Genomic DNA, 19,179 nt, shown 5'->3' with positions numbered 1-19,179 from the left:
CCAGAGACCATGAAAGTCTTGTCTCTGTGGCGTGTGCATCTGATCCCGCCAAGGCCTATTATATTTACGCGAACCACTTTGATGTCTGTCGAGGGCTCAGCTTTTGATCTCCATCTTGAACAAGGTATCGATCGTTAAGGTCCATCCTCGGTCCTGTTTAAGATTCCCTGTTCGGAGAGACTTTACCTCAAGGGTAAGGTATCCAGTCCCGCTGCAAAAATTCTTGTCGTATTCTAGCATTAGCTTCTATCTTTACAGTACACAAAGGGAAGCTCGGTATGGCAAGCCAAGGTAAAACAAAACATAGGTAGAAAAGAGTGAACCAATGCATTTATTTAGCCAAGCCTGTGCTTGAATAGATGCTAAGATAACCGCGTCAGATGGGCATTGAATGAACCGAGCTTAGGATACTTGATGGTACTTTGAGCTGCTGAAACCCTGTACAATCTCCACCTCGACCTGGCCCGGGCTTTGATGGTACTGTACCATTCAGTGTACCTCCCTGCTGTGCCGTGTCTCTCCTGCAGCAAGCGCCTCTCCGTAGGTCGAGGTTGCTGTCTCTAGCTCTCCCGTTGTGTTGTGTTGCTCCAATTGCTTAGGTTAATATTAAGGCAGCCAACGTTAGTGTGTGCCAACCAGATGCAGTATATCCTTCTCCACGCCCGCGCTGCTTTCTCCTACGTCGTCTCCGTCCGTGGCTTCGCTTCCCGTCCCTTCCTCACATTAATTCCACCAGTCTCCCCCTTCATCCTTCTTTCCCTTCTTCTCCTCACACTTAACGATACCCTCATCCTTAACCCCCACTGTCGTCATCGCAGGCCATTCTGTGAAGTTGTCCTCCTTCACCTTGACCATCACCTAAACCTCAACCTAGACCTTCACCAGCTTCCTCGTCTACTCCGTAGCTACCGCGCATTCAAGATGACTGACTGGACGACGGGCATTATGCCGCTGCACCAGGTGCACAAGCCTCCTTTCACTATCGAGGCTCCTGGCTATGAGAAGGTCCCTGGCGAAACCATTCCTCGACGTCACCCCAAGGCCAAGGACGGCCTCATCAACTATCCTGCTCCCGATGCCAGGACCGTCTTCGAGGTCGTTCAGCGCAGCGCTCGACTCTACCCCAACCATCATGCTGTCGGTGCCCGCAAGCTCATCAACATGCACACTGAGAAGAAGAAGATTAAGAAGAACGTCGATGGCGAGGTCCAGGAAGTTGAGAAGGAGTGGTCCTACTTCGAGCTGACTGGCTTCGAATACTTGACTTACCAACAGTATCTCGAGCGCGTTCTGCAAATCGGCTCCGGTCTACGGAAGCTGGGCTTGACCAGTGACGACAAGCTTCACGTTTTCGGTACCACCAGGTATGTACAACATTGACTGGCTCCTGCAACCAAGCACTGGTTTCTGACTCCACGGCGTGTAGCATCGGATGGATCTCTACTTCCCACGCAGCTGCCTCCCAGTCCATCTCCATTGTCACCGCCTACGATACACTTGGACCCAGCGGTGTTGAGCACTCTCTTGTTCAGACCGAATGTAGCGCTATGTACGTCGATTCGCAACTCCTTAAGACCGCCTCGGAGCCCATCAAGAAGTCGTCCGTCAAAACCGTCATTGTCAACGACCGAACGATCTTTGCCAAGGGTGGCGAGCTCGAGGCCTTCAGGGCCGAACACCCTGATCTGAAGATCGTCACGCTCGAGGAACTTCGCCAGCTCGGTCAAGATAACCCCGTTGAGCCGAACCCGGCTAAGCCATCCGACCTGTACTGTATCATGTATACTTCTGGTTCCACTGGTCTGCCCAAGGGTGCTTGCATCACCCACGAAGCTCTTGTTGCCGGAGGTAAGTTGATTTGCACCATCTTGCGCCTTTTTACTGATTTGTTCCTTCTTAGTCACCAGTTTGTACACCTGTGTCGAAGAATGCGTTAGCGATAAGGAGTGCATTCTTGCCTACTTGCCTCTAGCTCATATTTTCGAAATGGCCCTCGAAAACCTCGTCATGTACATTGGAGGAACTCTCGGATACGGAAACCCCCGAACGCTTTCGGATGCATCAATGAAAAACTGTGCTGGTGATATGCGCGAGTTCAAGCCCACTGTCATGGTTGGCGTTCCTCAAATTTGGGAGACTGTAAGGAAGGGTATCACAGCCAAACTCGAGGCTGCCAGTCCTCTCCTCAAGAACCTCTTCTGGGGCGCCTACAACTGGAAGGCGTTTGCCTCTAAGAACAAGCTGCCTCTGGCGAGCTTGTTTGATAGCATCGTGTTTGGCAAAGTCCGTGAACTGACGGGTGGTCGTATGCGCTTCACTATGAATGGCGCCAGTGGTATTTCCGATGGTACAAAGAACTTCATTTCCTTGGTCGTTGCTCCTATGTTGGCTGGTTATGGTCTCACTGAGACCTGCGCCAATGGTTCTCTGGGCTGCCCACTTGAGTTCTCCCCTGATGCCATTGGTCCTACCCCTTGCGCTTGCGAAGTCAAGCTCGTTGCGCTCCCTGAATTGGGCTACTCAACCGAAGCCAAGATTCCACAAGGCGAGATCTGGATCAAGGGTTTGCCTGTTATGACTAAATACTGGAACAACCCCGAGGAGACGGAAAAGGCCCTTACTCCTGATGGCTGGTTCAAGACTGGTGATATCGGAGAATTCAATGCTCAGGGTCATCTGCGAGTCTTTGACCGCGTCAAGAATCTCGTCAAGATGCAGGGCGGCGAATACATCGCCCTTGAGAAACTCGAGTCTGTGTACCGTGGTGTCCAGTCGGTGGCCAACGTTATGGTCCACGCTGATCCCGAGCACTCACGCCCTATTGCCGTTATCATGCCGAACGAGAAAGTCGTGCAAGAGAAGGCCAAGGAGCTGGGTCTCGATGAGCACAACCTCCATACCCTCCACACCAACCCCAAGCTGGTCAGCTTTGTTCTCAAGGATCTTCAAGGTGCTGCGAAGCGCGCTGGTTTGAGCAGTATCGAGATCGTCAATGGCGTTTTGATCACGGACGAAGAGTGGACATCGGACAACGTAAGAACACTCCCAATCGCTGGCTTGCTAGAAGTTTTACTAATGTGTTTGCTCCCAGGGACTCCTCACCGCTACTCAGAAGCTGAACCGACGCAAGATTACCGAACACTTCAAGAAGGACATCGCTGCCACCCTCAAGAGCACAGGCTCGTGATTAACGATTGAATCGGTGAGGTGATTTAATGGTCGAACATCTGGTTTGAAAGTCGAAAGAATGGATACCAAGAGAGAAGATGGGAAGACGGGTGTATCGACTTTTGGTGCGGTTTTATTTTCAATGTCTGTAATTACTGTCGCGGCGTTGGCTTCATGATATCTTGAAGGGAATTTTGAACGACAATGGAACTCGGCTCCGGGTCATTTTATGGTTGCTCCCTAGGCCCTAGTTATTTCCTTCGGGGATGATCTGATGTGATCTGATGTGATCTGACATGTGATTCTTTGAATCGAACTTGGCGTGAGAGAATTATTGGCTGGCAATACTTGGAAAGGTGACCAAGACGTAGAATATTGTAACTCTTTGCCCGGTGTAGTTTAAATCGATATTAATACCAACCATCAGCTATAAGGGACTGTAAACAGTTGCTGTCTGAAACGGAATCAGTTAGGTTTCTAGCTCTAGTGTATGGCACATCAAATTGAAGTTAGGTTATTCAAGCACATGGATCAAATCATCAATCAATTGGTATATGGATATAAGTATTGCTAGAAAACAGGTACCTCACCTCTCCTTCAAGTCATGACTCTAGGTCAAGTATATTTACCAAAAAAAAAAGAGCACGCTACCTACTCCGTACAATGCCATCATGATAGCCAGCTAGCGAGATATATATATCGATATAGAAGCAGTGGGGGACCGAGAACAACGACCCATTTAGACAAGTAGTGTAGTATTGGTAAAGATCAAACAAAGCTGCGCTGAAAACAGAAGACGGGCGTTTCAAGAGGTTGAAAAATCCGTAGCATTTCGCGAGAGTCGGACGGATTTGGGAGTGGGGGTGGAAGAAAGGCGACACAACGGCGAAGTTCGCCCATGTCCATGACTTCTCAGTGTTCCAAATTCCCGCTATACGCATAGAAAGGAACAAGGAGCCACGAGGGTATATCCAACTCCCAAGCCACGGCCAGAATTGTTGAGTGTAAGTAAGCGATACGATGATAGCTTTATCGCATGCCCTTGCGACGAAAGAAGACCAGATATGGCACGCGGTCGCGGCCAGACTTGAACACCTCCTCCTGGACATCATCGCGGTCTCCGCTCCCAATGCGGACCTTTGTCACGCGCGAATCATTGCAGCAGAACCAAGCGTAAGGATCATGAGATGTAGAGTCCCGCACATACGCCAAGTAATGTCCGTTATCAGTACGACTGCCTGTATGAACAATAACAGCATAAGCCTCGTAGCGGAAAGGCCCTGTGAAGGCAGGGTCCATGGGATCGAATCCAGATGAAGACTCGCGAGAGCCAGGAGGGAGGAAGTAGCGTGTGAAGTCGGTGTCGTTGAAATCCCATGTGATGGGTGCCGTTGATTTGCGCAAATCTGAAGAACCATGTTGGTAGTGGAAACGTCGGAAGACGACGCAAAGCAAGGATGGAAAGCGGGCAAAGGAGAGACTCTGCTGAGCCCGGGTAGGATGGCGGCAGTGGTCGCAATGGAAGTCGTTAATGATGTTCCCTGATGTATACTGGTCGAGGACCTGCTCGAGAGTCATGCCACGGCCCATGCCCACTGTGACAGCGACAACATCAATAGGGTTGAACTGATAAGTGCGGGTGTGACACTCGAAGCACTCGACAGTTGATAGCTCGAGACCGCGCCAGTAGCGGTCGACGATGGATCGATTGTATTCGAGGTGATTTTGCCAGTACTGGACCCCAGCCTTTACAAGAGACTGATGCTTGGTATCCGGCTGGGCAGCAGTGCCCTTTCGATCTCGACGTGTATTAGTTTCGTCATGCAGGTGAGTGAGCACGAAAGACATAAACTCCTGGGCATCTTGCTGCTGACTTCCGCCGAACTGCTCAATGCTTCGGCTTTGGGTACAAACATGATGCGAGTAATTCTATAGTTCTGTTAGCTTGGGTCTTCTTGTCTAATATTTTGTGATCAACTTACCATGAGTGTCTGGGCCATCATGACCTGAAATTTGCCTGAACTCATCCAGTGGAACAGGTTCGAGATAATACGGATCATGAGCTGCGGTTGCTCAATCTTCTCGTCATCTTTCATCGGTGCCTTGTATTTGTTGACCCATTCCGAATTTGCCAGTACCCTTCCGAACTCAGGTGAAGCGAGCAGGCTCTGCAGTGTGCTGTTGGCATAGCACCAGTTGTTGGGATTATTGAGCCCAGTGTAGAATTTGGCCGAATCGCCTGTGGGTTGGTGCTCCATGGTCTTCATCGTTGGCGCTCTTGAAGGGCGAGCCGGCACAACTGCGTTATTGTTGCCATAAAGCTCGTTTTCGTCCCTCCCCTCGGTGAGGCCGCTGTAGCTTCGTCGCGGTAAAGCGGGAGCTGGCCTCGTGGGTGGTGAGGGCAAGTCTGTGTAGAGGTCGACCTTGTGAGATAACCCGTAAACGGGGCGATTCCGGGGCTTATCTTCCGGAGAAGTCATCGACTCTTGTTCCAAAGAGACTGGCGGGAATCTTCGAAGGAAGTCCTCGGTGGTGCGAGTGAAGTTGGGTGATGATGCTGTTTGCATATCGTCGTCGTTTTTGAGCGTCTCTTGCCACACCTTGACTTCATCAGGTTTGAGAGGCTTGGCAATATATTTAGACCTCCGCCGCTCGATAGCTGATAACCGACTTCGATTGCGCTCCAAGTGAACCGCTCTATTCGCTGTTGAAGTAGTCGATCCTAGAGACGCCGGCCCCATCAAGTCAACCCATGCATCAAGACCTCCCTTGAGAATCTTGGGGGTGTTTTTGAGGTCCTTCATAAAGTTGAAGTGAACTAAAGCTCGATGGAGTGATATAATGACCAAATCGTCCGAATTTCGTGGGTGTTCGGGAATTTCTTCAGAATCTTGATCGTAGAAAACTACCAGGTCGTAGGTATGCCGTTGTTCGAAAAGCGACTGCTCCTGGTTAGGTGAGAGAATCAAGCTCTCGGAAATCTCATCCGCAGAGAGGTTGTCCCTAAGCAAGATGCTAGGCTCAATACAAATTGTTGACGACGACATGATATGGCCTTCGTTGAAATCATCCCTCATACGAATGTCTATTATCAAGATACCCCCCTTAGCTTTCATAGCTTGGTACAATTCCTCCGGAGAAATGGCATCGCCTTCTGGAATCTTTACAGAGCCGGTGAGATTACTTGGAGGAACCGGAGGGATGGAGTTGTTCGAATAACTTTGCGTAGGAACGAAATACTCTGTTTGTGACTGCGAGGAGCCTGTCGGAGTTCCTGGTATCGAAACGGTGGAGGCAGTGCGATTATACATGCTACGAGGTGTGCTCGAAGGCGGTCTTGTTACTTCTCCTGAAATGCTTCCACGAGCAGGGCTGTAGATAGCATCTGGCATCTTGGGTAGAGTCGGCACACTGGTGTCAATACCAACCTTGGGCGGTCGAGGCGGGGGCATCTCTCTGGGACCCATCGGCTTTGGGAGTGTTATTTGATGTGTCTTGATGCGTGGATCTTGACCTGGTGAAGGTTGCGGGCCTCTCAGGTTGGCAAACCTGGCAGCGAGATCTTGGACGCCATTAATGGATGCTCTTTGAGCACCGGGCTTGATGGCATTCCCATGAAGGGATTGGGGTTTTGGTTGAATTGCTGGTTTTGCTCGAGCAGGAGAACCATTTGTGCCAGGCACATCAAATCGATGCTTTGATGGTGATATAGGCCCTTCGACTGTCGACTTTGATGGTGTCTGTGGCCGACTTCCTCCTTGTGACGAGTTCGGCCGAGCAGCCCGTGGCTGCACACCAGATCGCTTGTTATCTGCAATGATGTCGGCCTTAATCTTGGCATATATATGGTCCTGTTGGCTGATCTTGGCGAGCAGGTTGTTATGAGCTTTTACAAAATCCCCGTGGCTATTTTTGAGATCATGATACTCCGGATGGTTGGTGATGAATTGGACAGCGATTATGGATGCTCGTATATATTCGTTAAGAGCGGTAGCTGGTCTGCGAAACTCTCGAGCTACCTCTGCTTGCTTGAATGATGCCTCGGCCGATTCTAGCAGTTTCCTAGCAGACACGTTCCGGTCGAGATTCCGCGCAGCAAGAACATCGTCAATGTGAGGGATCGGAGCCTTCGAAGGAGATTCGCCTCCTCGATTACCGCCTGGTATTGAGCCATGGTTGAATGCGCCTGGGCTGCCCAAGGAGTGTGAGCCTACGGTGGCCACACTGCTTGCGCGCGAATGTCCTAGAGAAGCCATGATGGCTTGCTCAGTGTTCTGAAGTCGTTACACTGGAAAGTCTCGGTCGGCAGGTTCGAATTCGAGAATCGAAGGTAGTTGTAGTGTTTAAAGTTGTGAGATTAGGGTTCGGCGGAAAGGTTGCAATGAATATCTGTGACAACGACGACGAACCGTAGAGTGGCGGAGTATTTAATAAGGGTCAACAACACCTCGACCGAGTAGAGATGGCATCAATGTGCAGCATCTTAGAAGATCGCGCGAGTAAACATGACAAACCAAGGCTCCCCAACAAGAACCATGGGACACCGGACGAGAGGGGTTGTGTTATCGGGAGAATGAACTTGGTATAAAGGACGGTTGTTCATGGGTGACTTGGGTGCCATGAGGTGAGGTGTTAGTAGTCGCGGGGAATAAAGTACCCATGAGAGCATCTGGGGTACTTGATAGGCCATATGATTAGCCGTCAACAGCAAGTACTGGATACCGCTCTTTTCGTACCAAAGCTTCTCTGTTCGAGGTCGTTCATGCACCTGAGCCACGTACGCCACAGAGTACGTCGTCATTCTCCCACAGAACAAGAGCTTAGCGTGACCGCGTGCCAGTGCTGACGACAGTCCAGGCATTCTACAGTGGGGTTTTAGGCTGCCTCGAAGTACACTGTTGTGGAATCAATGCTACTCAGCCAATCACAGCTCTCATAACCTTACTCAATGAGGCACCTTTCTGCGTCAGATCCTCAATCACCGCGCCCAGACAGAGGCTGGGGTTAACGAGAGCCTAGAGCATGGAAGCTTCGTTGGTACTGACTGAACCTCCATCAGACATCAACATAAACAACAGCATCTGCCTCATCGAATCTCTTGACCTTGTGCGTCGTCGCCTCAGAGACCCCATTTCTGACACTTCTGGTTCTGATTCATTTGGTCAACTGAGCGCAATACCCCTCCTCTTTGCTGATCGCTGTAGCCAAAGCCAAGATGATGAGTTGGTGGTCGTCCTCCGCCAATACGGCCCTGGACGAACAGATCGAGAAGGCCACAAGCAGCAGCCTGTATGTCGCCGGACAACCTACGCCCCAGAAGACTCAGCTAACAATAGTTCCAGCGAAGACATTGCCCTTAACCTCGAAATCTCCGATGTCATCAGATCCAAGACGGTCGCGCCGAAAGAGGCAATGCGCTCCCTCAAGAAACGCATCGGCAACAAAAACCCTAATACACAGTTGAGCGCTTTGAACGTATGAATCCTATCGGCATCATAACAATTATTAAAGCTGACTCCTTTCAGCTCACCGATACTTGCGTCAAAAATGGCGGTTCACATTTCCTTGCTGAAGTCGCATCGCGAGAGTTTATGGATAATCTTGTTTCGCTTCTTCAGGCCGTAGGAGGAGGTGCTGTCAATGCTGACGTTAAAAACAAAATCCTTGAGCTTATACAATCTTGGGCGGGTGCTACTGAAGGTCGATACGAGCTTTCGTACATCGGCGAGGTTTATCGAACCCTGCAACGCGATGGGTATCAGTTCCCTCCCAAGATATCCGTGGCCAGTAGCATGATTGACAGTAGCGCTGTAAGTACTACTACTCGTCATACACTGGAGACAACTAACGATATCCTCAGCCTCCGGAATGGACCGACTCCGACGTATGCATGAGATGTCGAACACCCTTCACTTTTACAAACCGAAAGCATCATTGCCGAAACTGCGGTAACTGTTTCGACCAGCAGTGTTCGGCCAAGGTCGTCGCTCTCCCACACCTGGGAATCATGACACCCGTACGAGTCGATGATGGTTGTTATGCGAAACTTACCAATAAGGGACATAAAATCCCCAACCCATCACTCGATCGATCGCCGACATATCCTCATAAGACACGAAGCACCTCCGCCATGCAGCCCCGAAACGCCCGAGTTGATGATGGATTTGACGAAGATTTGAAGAAGGCATTGGCAATGAGCTTGGAGGAGGTTAAGACCCAGTCTCACGGTTATGCTGGGCCTGCTCAAACTTCTTATGCAACCAATGGGGACGCTTCGGCAGCCAAACAGGCAGAGGAGGATGATGATGACCTCAAGGCCGCCATTGCCGCCTCTCTGGCTGATATGGAAGAGCAGAAGAAGAGGCACGCTGCGGCGCTCAAGGAACAGACCTCCAGCTCTATGGACACTTCTGCTACCACCAACTTTATTCTCCCCAAGAATGATTATGAATTGACTCCTGTGGAGGCAGAGAACATCAACTTGTTCTCAACACTGGTGGACCGGCTTCAGACTCAGCCACCAGGAACCATTTTACGAGAGCCACAGATCCAGGAGCTCTATGATAGCATCGGTACATTACGACCCAAGCTGGCAAGAACTTACGGAGAGACTATGAGCAAGCATGGTGAGTAATGTTTCTCTACTGACCTAATGTAGATACTAATCCAGCTTCAGATACACTTCTTGATCTTCATGCGAAACTCTCTACAGTTGTTCGATATTATGATCGTATGCTAGAGGATCGACTTTCCAAGGCCTATAGCCAACAGAACCTTGGGGGGTATAACTTGCCGCCCCCTCGCCAGGCTGCTGGACCTTATCCTTCAATCCCTTCCCAGATGCCCAGCAACCTTGCTGGTGCAGAGAGCTTTTATACAGGTCAACAACGAGCCAGCTACCAGGCGCCTCCTCAACACCAGCACTACCAACAACCACCATCACATGCAACACCTCAGCCCCAATATCCTTCTTATGGATCTGCGCCGGAAGCACAGCCCGGCCAATACCCTCCTCCTCAGCAAGTGCAACGGACCGATAGTTGGCAAAACAGGGCACCCTCAGCACCTCAAGATCCGTACCAGCAGCCGCAACAACCTCACGATCCCAACCAGCAAACACAAAACCCACAGCAGCCACAGGCTCCAAATGCCAGTGACCCCAGTGCCTCGTACTATTTCACACCCCAGCAACCTCAGCAGGCCCCTCTAGGACCATCTGCACCAGGATCTGCGCCTGATGCTAATCAGTCACCATACCCTAACTTGCAGCAGCCTTCCCAATATCCCGGGGGATCAGTGTCTGCTCCCTCACAGCCAACACCGGGCCAAACACCCGCTCAAGTTGCGCAACCTGTGCAGTCCCCTCATATGCAACATGCCCAACCGCCTCAACCATCTCAGCCTCAGCCGCCCCAACCAACTCAGCAAGCGCCTCCCCCACAGCAGCAAGCATACTGGCAACCATCTATGCCCCAGTCACACCAACAACCACCAGCCGCGCCGCAGAACTGGGCATACGGCGGTTACACGCAAGACTCATTTCCCTCAGTACCACAACAGGAGCCTGTCAAGCAGCCTGTCAAAGAGGAGGCTCTCATTGAGTTTTAGATTTGGAGATGGACGGCATAATTGGTCTTGCGTATGTGTTGTATCTGGTGTTTGACTAATACAGTTGGTCAAGAAATGGCGTTCACCGGGTTGTCAGTTTTAGAAGATCAGAATGGATGTACTCTTGGACACATGAATGGGCGTAATCATATGTGCTGGTAGTTAAGATACTGAAACTGTGATATCTTTACCTACTTTGGCGCAACATGCACATATTCTCGTGAAATGGAATCTGTAAGGAGGGACAATAGCCCATCAAGATGGTTTGATTGTTTGTGTAGACGTGACAAGACCGATCATGTTCAGATTGCCGATTTCTGGCTCTCCTAGGGGGTGGCAGAAAACTTCAGACTAAAGTCCTAAGTGACAATAAGGCTTAGATAGTATTAGGGTATCTTAGGGTAGTTTATGATGAACTTAGCTTGCTCTTTGACCAGTTTATTTTCTCGCCCTGATGTAAGTTTTTAAGTCTTCTGACGCCTAGAGGCTCTCTTTGTTGGTGAATCAAAGAATTTCTGGAATCATCTGCTGCTGTAGCCAACAAGCCGAGTCGGAGTATACAAATCAGGCAATCGAGGCGAGCCAACACCAAACATTCCGTGGCGGCGGTGTAAGCTACTGCAGATCGGAGACCAATCGGCGTTCAACGGCCGCGCACGCCGCTCACATTGAACGCTGGGCTCCGCTGACGAAGCCGGACCCGGAGATCATGACACCGGCTTTGGCGGGGCTACCACGGGAGGAGGAGGGGTATTGAGTCATAGCTCCTTACAAACATGTTTCTTTGTTCCTCGTTTTATTATCGTACGAATCATTATTTCCTCCCTTAAATAGAACCAGCTTCTCCTTCAGTTTCTTCTTAGACATCGTCTCTGTCCTTATCTCACCAAGATATCATATATCACTCATACAAATCTCACACGCTCTTCACATCAACATCATAATGGCTCCAACTATCCACCTCGTTCGCCACGCTCAAGGCTTCCACAACCTCTCGATCGAGAATGAGCAATTGCAAGACCCAGATTTGACTCCCCTTGGCGAGGAGCAATGCGCTGCACTTCGCAAGGAGTTCCCTTACCATGACAAGCTTACAAAGCTTTTTGCCTCACCCATGCGCCGTACGGTGTATACCTGTCTCCACGCGTTCGGAACCGATGAGCTCAAGCCCATTGTCACATTTCCTGAGTTTCAGGAGGTCTCAGCCAACCCCTGCGATATTGGTTCGCCCGTGGCCAAGGTCAAGGCTGAATTCGAGGGAATCGCTGACTACTCGAACGTAGAGGACTCGTGGACTGATAAGGGTCCTGGGAGTGAGTATGAGCCTACACTAGAGAAGACGACGGCTCGTGGACTTAAGGCCAGAAAGATATTGAGGGATCGTGTGAGTGGCGACGAACACATTGTTGTCGTCTCCCACGGAGGATTCTTGCATTTCTTGACAGATGACTGGTACGGTGTGCCTGAAGAGAGAGGTAAGTAGCAGCCACTGAGAAGTCATTGTTCATCAGGTCTCTGACTGTGATTAATAGCTACCGGTTGGTCAAACTGTGAGTATCGTTCATACCAGTTTGTCGACCCTACCGGCAAAGACGAAGACGCTGCGCTCCTCGAGACACAGGAGAGCTGGCAGCGACGCCAGGGAGATACCAAGCCTCCTTCTCTGACAGAGCTTCGACAGATCAAATCTGCTGCGCAGAAGCAGATGGCTCCTTATCTGAATCTCGTAGTGCCAAACTAGATGTCTGAGGACCTTGTTACGACTGGGGCCGGGATAGCGCATGAAGAGATCTCCTTTCACAACGCATCGCCCGTCGTCAGTTGACCAGAAGGCTATACAAGTATAGACTTAGTCTTCAGAAGATTAATCTCTGGCTTCTGGATGTTTGAGGTCCATGAGTTTCCAGTTCCTGAGGGCCATTAGAGGATTTCCAGTTACTTCAGGGTACACTGAATGTTTCTGTTGTCTGTACCCGTTCATAGAGGATCGCAAGGGTAAAACTAGACATACGAATAGATAGACTTTAGAAGAATCTTAATGGCATTGGTTCTCGTGGTGCCTCATTCGTTTATATAGCAACGGGACGTGACGTTGTTGTCTGTATCCCACAAAATCGATAATAATTATCGTTATAGCAAACTCCGTCATCAATCCCACTCAAATTCCCTGGTTCGTCCAGATCCTTTCTCCCAAGCGCGTCCATCACCCCCTGAATTTCCTTCCAGATTGTCGTGCGGATCTCCAGCACAGTGATACCCCAACCGATCTCCGACCTAGAATCCGATCGCAACTTGCATCGACAAAAGCATTTCGTACGTAACGATTGCGCCTTCAGTAGCTCCTGAGCCGCGCAGTCAAGTGGACTCCCTACCTCCTAAGCCAGAAGAGCCCCGTTTATATAAGGCGGATTATTTTTGAGTAGGCTTTGAAATCGAAAATACTGTTTCTTGTAAAAGTTTTCGCGGCTTGAATAGATGACTCGAGCGAAGAGTTCGAAGATAACGTCAGGTTGGTTTCGGAACATTTGAGTTTTTGCATCTAAAAGTTCTCGGAGATCGAAGAACGTTTTGAAAGGTTTCAGCAATACTTTTCCAGTAAATATTGCTGAGCTCTGGCTACTTGTGGGTGCTGATGATCGAGATTGTGAAAAGGTTAATGTTTTTCGTGTAGCTATCGGTGATTCATATTCGGGGGCTTTGCTCCTGTTCACAGTTGTAAAACCGGCTGTCGATCCAGGTTTTGGCTCATTGCGGGTGTGTTCTTGGACGGAGCTCCAGTCTATACCTTCATGCAAAGGTGTATATCCGACGCTGCCCTCTGGTATATCAGGTATTGGGCGCGGTGAAGAGTATTGCAATAGCGGGTCATACTCATCCGCTGATCTCGAGTTTCGGCTCCATGTACGCAGAACGCTCGATGGTGGTTGTTGAGGCTCTTCCTAGGTTTCTTCCTCCAGAAACTCCGCCAAAGCATCCTGGTCCAACTGTTTCAGAGCAAATTCATTAGTGTCGACTAAAAGCGGTGACGTTCCTGGCTTGTCAATAGAACTGGGTCTAGTGAGGCTCTCAAACATTTGATCGAAGTCTGGATCATCGTAAGGGTCGTCATAAGGGTCTTGGGGTTCTCGTGGAGAGGGGTCCAGCGAGGTGTATGAAGAAGCAATTGTGTCGGCGTTGGTCGATTGAGGATTATCAACAAGGGTAAAATTAGACCCGGGAGTTTGGACAACGTCACTATAGCTGAGCTGTAGAGGTGATTTGTCGATAGAAATGCGTTGACGTTTAATGTTACCCACGTTAGAGCCCTGGCTCTGGGATAAGTGACGTTTCAATGACCGCTCCGAAGAGTCGGGCCTGATCGACATATGTAAGGACTAGGAATGAAATCATAAAGCCGGGACGATCGCATTTAACTCACATTGATAGTTGACGATTGTCGTTTGGTTGCATATTGACTGGAGTCAGTCCCGCCTTTGAAGAAAAGCGTGTAACGTCATTGGTTTTATGAGCCAAAGCGTTGTGTCATAGCCATGCCCAGGAGTGGATTTGCTGAAATGTGGATTCTGGAGAAGGATGATGTTCTCTCAGAGGTCGGAGGCTCTAAAGTGACGTTAAGAAGTGACGTTTATTCCCACACAGAAATAAGGGTCCAGAGCCGCTGAAATTTCCAGAATCTCGATGCACTTGCGATCTTCAAATATGTGCATCGACGAGGTTTCGATCATGATCAGCCACTTCCCATGCGGCTCAAAGCACCGCACTTGCCTCATCTGTGACGTGTAACGCCACTGTTTTCAAAACCGGTTTAATCCCACGGGCGATTATGTCCGGAGGAAGGAGTAAAGGAGAGCAGAAGCAACAATTGCGGAACCCTTTGAAAGGCTAGTAAAAATTGAAAAGCAAGGGCAGTGAAGAAAATGCAGTTACCCATGACATGTTGCATGCATTTTTAAGACCCAAATGTGTCTCGACTCTTTAGAGCAATCCCGGGCCAGTCGCTTATCCATTCTGGGAAAGACTGCACTCTTTTCTGCACAGCGCATTGGCCCAAAATCTATAGCCAGGATTAGATCTCTGGTAACCATGTGCTGTCAGGAACAAATCCAGCCCATGAAGTTGGCTTTTCCGACTACAGATAGATAAAATGTCCCCCAATATTGAAGAATTTGGGTAGCCATAACTAAAAAAGAAGCCATTGGGGGTGGGAGCAGTACCAATTGGGGGCGGGTACAGAAAGTCCACCAACCAGGGGGGGAGTCAACTGAACGTCACTGAATTGAGCCTCCAGCAGGCGTTCACCAACGCCCACCCTCCAAGAGTCTGGACTCTGTGGGTCCCACCCCTTCAAAAAGGTTTCCGGGAGTCATTAATGAGTGAAAGAAACTCTGGCGGGTTACTGCTTTGGTTAAATGGGATACAGCTTATGCTATTTTAGGATTTAAGATATAGAATTTGGTTCTTCAGAAAGCTCCGAGTGTGTTCTACGTCTTCGTAAGCTTAATCTCAGTCTGCCCTCATGATCCAAGATTCAATTTCCCCAAGGTGGGCTTTTGGGCTTGGTCAGTAATTCCTTCAGTGTCCCGCTGAACGTGCCCCGAAGCCGGGGCTCCGCATGGAGTCCGCCTGACCTGCAAAGTGGGGTTGGGGTATCTCAAGCAATGGTCCACTTTATGATGGCAGTAGCCGGCCGAAAATCAAACCTGCTTCTGAACTCGTCTCCGGCGATCGATCTCCCCGGCAGTCTCAGTCAACTTACAGCGAGGCACAGCATACAGCAACATCCCAGCATCCCCAACCAAAGCACCCCGCTCTCCTTCCCTATCCGGACCTGGGCGTGGGCGTTAGTTTAGCATTGGCAACTCGTCAGCATTGCACATGTGCCTGTCAGTTGCGCCTGCCCTACCTTACCCTACCGACCCTTACCAAACTTTGACTCCAGACGTTTGGCGCCATCCCCCGTCCCCGTGTCTTGTGCCTTCCGTCTAACTCACAATGGAATCCCGAGCCCTCCTCCGGCCTTCCCTCCGCTCTTTTCCCCCACCTTCCCCTTGTTCCCCCTCGATTCTCAAGCATTTATCAAGGCCGACATCCTCCCCTCAATGTCCATTCTCTTCATCTCCCATTCTTCATTCTCCATCACTCATCAAGCATCCTCTCCTCCGATCTAAATCTATATCAACAGCCACTTCTCCTATTTATATATATCACAACCATCTACCTCCTTGGCAACGACTCCTTCCACCTACCAACAGCCATAAAGGGTTACACACTACGCCACATCCTTTGCAGAAACACAACTATACTTGCTAGGGACGGCCCCCTTGCCACGATATCACAAATCACAAACTCATAAACTCCTTCTCAACCACATCGTGTGCAAGGATGCAATTCACAACAGCCGACGCACCCCCTCGCATGGTGCAGGACAATTTCGATGATATAAACCCCAAGGACTTCATCGAGCAAGAACCAAAGTCTAAGCGCCCACGAACTGCTGATATCCTCCTTGAGGAGCAATTACCACAAGGTCTTCTCAAGGCTGCCGAGGCAGCAGACCTCGCAGGAGACTTCTTCTCCGTCAAGCCTGAGTCAGACCACGAGCAACTCCCCCAAGGTATCGAAGAGACTGCAGAGGAGAAGCAAAAACACTGGTTCGTCGGTAGTGTCGACCAGGGCACCACATCAACTCGCTTCCTCATCTTCAATGGCCATGGAGAGCCCATCGTGAGCCACCAGATTGAGTTCAAGAACCACTATCCCAATTCCGGATGGCACGAGCATGACCCCATGACCCTCCTCGAGTCTGTAGAAACATGTATCGAGAAGGCAACTGAGAAGTTCTGTGAAAAGGGTCACCATATCGAGGATATCCGCTCCATCGGCATCACAAATCAACGTGAGACTACTATTCTCTGGGACAACATTACTGGCGAGCCCCTTTACAACGCCGTTGTCTGGCCAGACACTCGCACTTCTGCTCTCGTCCGTGAGCTCAAGAACAAGCCTGGTGCTGAGAAGCTCCAAGAAACTTGTGGTCTCCCACTCTCTACCTACCCTTCAAGTGTCAAGCTGCTCTGGGTCCTTCAGAACGTTGAATCAGTCCGAAAGGCCTACGATGAGGGCCGCCTATCATTTGGCACTGTTGACTCTTGGCTCATCTACAAGCTTAACGGTGGACAAGACCGCGAGGGCGGACCCATCTTTGTCACCGATGCTACCAACGCCAGCCGCACCATGTTCATGAACCTCAAGACCCTCCAGTACGATGATGAGCTCCTCAAGTTCTTTGAGGTCGACCGCACTAAGCTCAACCTGCCCAAGATTGTTCCTTCCTCCGACCCCACTGCCTATGGATCTCTCGCCCGTGGGCCTCTCAAGGGTATCCCCATTGCTGGCTGCTTGGGAGACCAGTCTTCAGCACTTGTCGGCCAATGTGGATTCAAGCCTGGCCAGGCCAAGAACACCTACGGCACTGGCTGCTTCCTTCTCTACAACGTTGGCAACGAGCCTGTCATCTCCAAAACCGGTCTGCTTGCTACTGTTGCATACGACTTCGGAAAGGGTCGCAAGCCTGTCTACGCTCTTGAGGGCAGCATTGCTGTTGCTGGCTCTGGTGTCAAGTTCCTCCAAAACAACCTCGGCATCATCAACTCTTCCTCAGAGGTGGATACTGTCGCCAAAACTGTCCCTGACAACGGCGGTGTTACATTCGTGACAGCTTTCAGTGGTCTCTTCGCCCCTTACTGGATCGATGATGCCAAGGGTACTCTCTTTGGTGTCACCCAACACACCAACAAGGGCCACATTGTGCGAGCTACTCTTGAGGCTACCTGCCATCAAACAGCGGCCATCCTTGATGCTATGGCATCTGACTCTGGCCATGCCCTCGACATTCTGGCCGTGGATGGCGGCCTCTCCAATTCGGACCTCTGCATGCAGACCCAGGCCGATCTCAGTGGTGTGCCTGTCGACCGCCCCGCTATGCGTGAGACTACTGCACTCGGCGCCGCCATTGCTGCGGGTCTTGCCACTGGTGTCTGGAACGAACTAGAGGAGCTGCATGAAGTCAACCGCAAGGGCCGCAAAATCTTCTACCCCGAGACTGACAAGAAGACTGTCCGCCGATCACGAAAGAGGTGGGAGCGAGCCGTTGAGATGAGCCGAGGCTGGCTCCAGGAGGATGAGGAAGAGGATGACGAATAAAATAATGCGAGGGCAAAGGACCACAAAAGTCTTGACTTTCGTTATAATGACTTATTTTTGGGTGTTGACTTGGCATAGCGCGTCTTGAGCCTTGAGCATGGGAGCTCGGCGTTTGACCTTTTGATTTTTAGTATAGCATAAAAGCCTACATCTATTGCATAATACCATAACCATTAAAAATTAAACCTCTTTCAGATTTTAGATGTGTGGTGATGGTGATGCTCTTGTGCCTTTTAGAATTAAGTACTAAGCTGAATTCGAGCCAAGAGAATGGTGTTGAGCTTTGCAACTTCTTTAAAGTATTTTGATAGATAGAATAACAATCATATAGTTCATGAGCAGATAGTTGGATAATCTTGTGATGAAGAAAAATTAAGACTATTTACGTGGTTGTGGCGAATTATTATTGTGGGTGTGTTAAGAGTGAATACCTTCGAATATGCTGGATGGGGACACAATTGCTGTCGAGGGTATCACGAAATTGAGATTCATCGTGGAGTTGAAGTAAACTACCTACCTCGGTGTGGTTGTGGAATGGTCAATGCTCAGATCAAGTCAAGAGAGAGACCAAGACAGACCGAAATTGAGAAAATAAACAAAGGTGGGCGCTGCAAGTCGCCAGAAACAATAGATCCATGGAGGTGTTGCCAAAAATCGTGAACTTCGGAATGCCCTGATGGGTTAGTTAGATTCGTAAGGTGTCGCCTCACCCTGTCTTGTCCTGCTCTGTACTCCGTAAGGTGCAATTATGATAAAGGTCCCCACCAACATCTAAAAGGAATGGAAGGCAACGCAAGCTTCTGCGGCAGATTCTAGCCCTGCTCTTAATTTAGATCTGTCTGGGATTGCAAAAGATCACGCGGGACGAAAGAAAAAAAAAAGGTGGGTTTTGCTATTCCGGATATCCAGGCCAGGAACTCACTGCACGTTCCATGGTGGAAGTACGTGTTCGGATCCGAGACATGGGCATGGATGTGTCAACTCCGTTTTTATATTGCATTGCATTTTGATCCTCGTGAGCATTAAAACAATTCAAGACGTGTGAGTGGGAGTTGAGAGTTACAGATGTGGGTTGTCAGGTTTAGCTCAACTTAAGCGAAGGGGACGGAGCAGAGCCGCAACGTTCCGGAGGGAGCTGCAATCAATTCAGTCAGTGCGCTTAGACTTTCTTTCCCCGCTCAGGCACGAAGTGAAGCTAAC

At 49.9% G+C, this 19,179-nt stretch overlaps 6 protein-coding genes across 6 annotated transcripts; 4 read left to right on the top strand and 2 right to left on the bottom strand.

Moving 5' to 3' along the window:
* Nucleotides 1-921: 921 nt before the first annotated feature.
* On the top strand, nucleotides 922-3,187 carry BKA55DRAFT_590436 (uncharacterized protein; the record flags this gene model as incomplete). Its single annotated transcript, XM_046195087.1, has 4 exons — nucleotides 922-1,364; nucleotides 1,427-1,848; nucleotides 1,928-3,033; nucleotides 3,092-3,187. The coding sequence occupies 4 exons, from the start codon at nucleotides 922-924 to the stop codon at nucleotides 3,185-3,187; spliced, it is 2,067 nt and encodes a 688-aa protein (XP_046053773.1).
* Nucleotides 3,188-4,197: 1,010 nt separating this feature from the next.
* Nucleotides 4,198-7,424, bottom strand: BKA55DRAFT_590435 (uncharacterized protein; the record flags this gene model as incomplete). Its single annotated transcript, XM_046195086.1, has 2 exons — nucleotides 4,198-5,097; nucleotides 5,151-7,424. The coding sequence occupies 2 exons, from the start codon at nucleotides 7,422-7,424 to the stop codon at nucleotides 4,198-4,200; spliced, it is 3,174 nt and encodes a 1,057-aa protein (XP_046053772.1).
* Nucleotides 7,425-8,171: 747 nt separating this feature from the next.
* BKA55DRAFT_557638 (uncharacterized protein) lies at nucleotides 8,172-11,274 on the top strand. Its single transcript, XM_046191821.1, has 5 exons — nucleotides 8,172-8,457; nucleotides 8,511-8,643; nucleotides 8,694-8,978; nucleotides 9,029-9,794; nucleotides 9,845-11,274. The coding sequence occupies exons 1-5, from the start codon at nucleotides 8,384-8,386 to the stop codon at nucleotides 10,774-10,776; spliced, it is 2,190 nt and encodes a 729-aa protein (XP_046053771.1). The 5' UTR covers nucleotides 8,172-8,383; the 3' UTR covers nucleotides 10,777-11,274.
* A 213-nt stretch (nucleotides 11,275-11,487) lies between these two features.
* Nucleotides 11,488-12,808, top strand: BKA55DRAFT_557634 (histidine phosphatase superfamily). The gene is made up of 2 exons (XM_046191820.1): nucleotides 11,488-12,251; nucleotides 12,309-12,808. The coding sequence occupies exons 1-2, from the start codon at nucleotides 11,720-11,722 to the stop codon at nucleotides 12,515-12,517; spliced, it is 741 nt and encodes a 246-aa protein (XP_046053770.1). The 5' UTR covers nucleotides 11,488-11,719; the 3' UTR covers nucleotides 12,518-12,808.
* Nucleotides 12,809-13,715: 907 nt separating this feature from the next.
* On the bottom strand, nucleotides 13,716-14,226 carry BKA55DRAFT_534985 (uncharacterized protein; the record flags this gene model as incomplete). The annotated part of the gene is made up of 2 exons (XM_046189656.1): nucleotides 13,716-14,130; nucleotides 14,195-14,226. The coding sequence occupies 2 exons, from the start codon at nucleotides 14,224-14,226 to the stop codon at nucleotides 13,716-13,718; spliced, it is 447 nt and encodes a 148-aa protein (XP_046053769.1).
* Nucleotides 14,227-16,003: 1,777 nt separating this feature from the next.
* BKA55DRAFT_231656 (uncharacterized protein) lies at nucleotides 16,004-18,180 on the top strand. The gene has a single exon (XM_046185276.1). It carries the CDS (start codon nucleotides 16,159-16,161, stop codon nucleotides 17,977-17,979), a length of 1,821 nt encoding a protein of 606 aa, XP_046053768.1. The 5' UTR covers nucleotides 16,004-16,158; the 3' UTR covers nucleotides 17,980-18,180.
* The last annotated feature ends 999 nt before the right edge of the window (nucleotides 18,181-19,179 follow it).

This window comes from Fusarium redolens (genome assembly GCF_020744475.1).
Source record: "Fusarium redolens strain MPI-CAGE-AT-0023 chromosome Unknown BKA55scaffold_3, whole genome shotgun sequence".
Classification (NCBI taxonomy): Eukaryota; Fungi; Ascomycota; class Sordariomycetes; order Hypocreales; family Nectriaceae; genus Fusarium; species Fusarium redolens.
The sequence above is the reverse complement of the archived record's forward strand: the minus strand, read 5'-3'. Positions and strand labels throughout refer to the sequence as shown.

What these genes read in the sequence shown, in the direction of transcription:
- BKA55DRAFT_557638 (XM_046191821.1), top strand. Translation starts at nt 8,384, where the DNA reads ATGATGAGTTGGTGGTCGTCCTCCGCCAATACGGCCCTGGACGAACAG. An exon ending in CACAGTTGAGCGCTTTGAAC is followed by an intron (nt 8,644 to 8,693) that starts GTATGAATCCTA and finishes GACTCCTTTCAG; the next exon opens with CTCACCGATACTTGCGTCAA. An exon ending in GCATGATTGACAGTAGCGCT is followed by an intron (nt 8,979 to 9,028) that starts GTAAGTACTACT and finishes CGATATCCTCAG; the next exon opens with CCTCCGGAATGGACCGACTC.
- BKA55DRAFT_557634 (XM_046191820.1), top strand. Translation starts at nt 11,720, where the DNA reads ATGGCTCCAACTATCCACCTCGTTCGCCACGCTCAAGGCTTCCACAAC. An exon ending in CGGTGTGCCTGAAGAGAGAG is followed by an intron (nt 12,252 to 12,308) that starts GTAAGTAGCAGC and finishes TGTGATTAATAG; the next exon opens with CTACCGGTTGGTCAAACTGT.
- BKA55DRAFT_231656 (XM_046185276.1), top strand. Translation starts at nt 16,159, where the DNA reads ATGCAATTCACAACAGCCGACGCACCCCCTCGCATGGTGCAGGACAAT.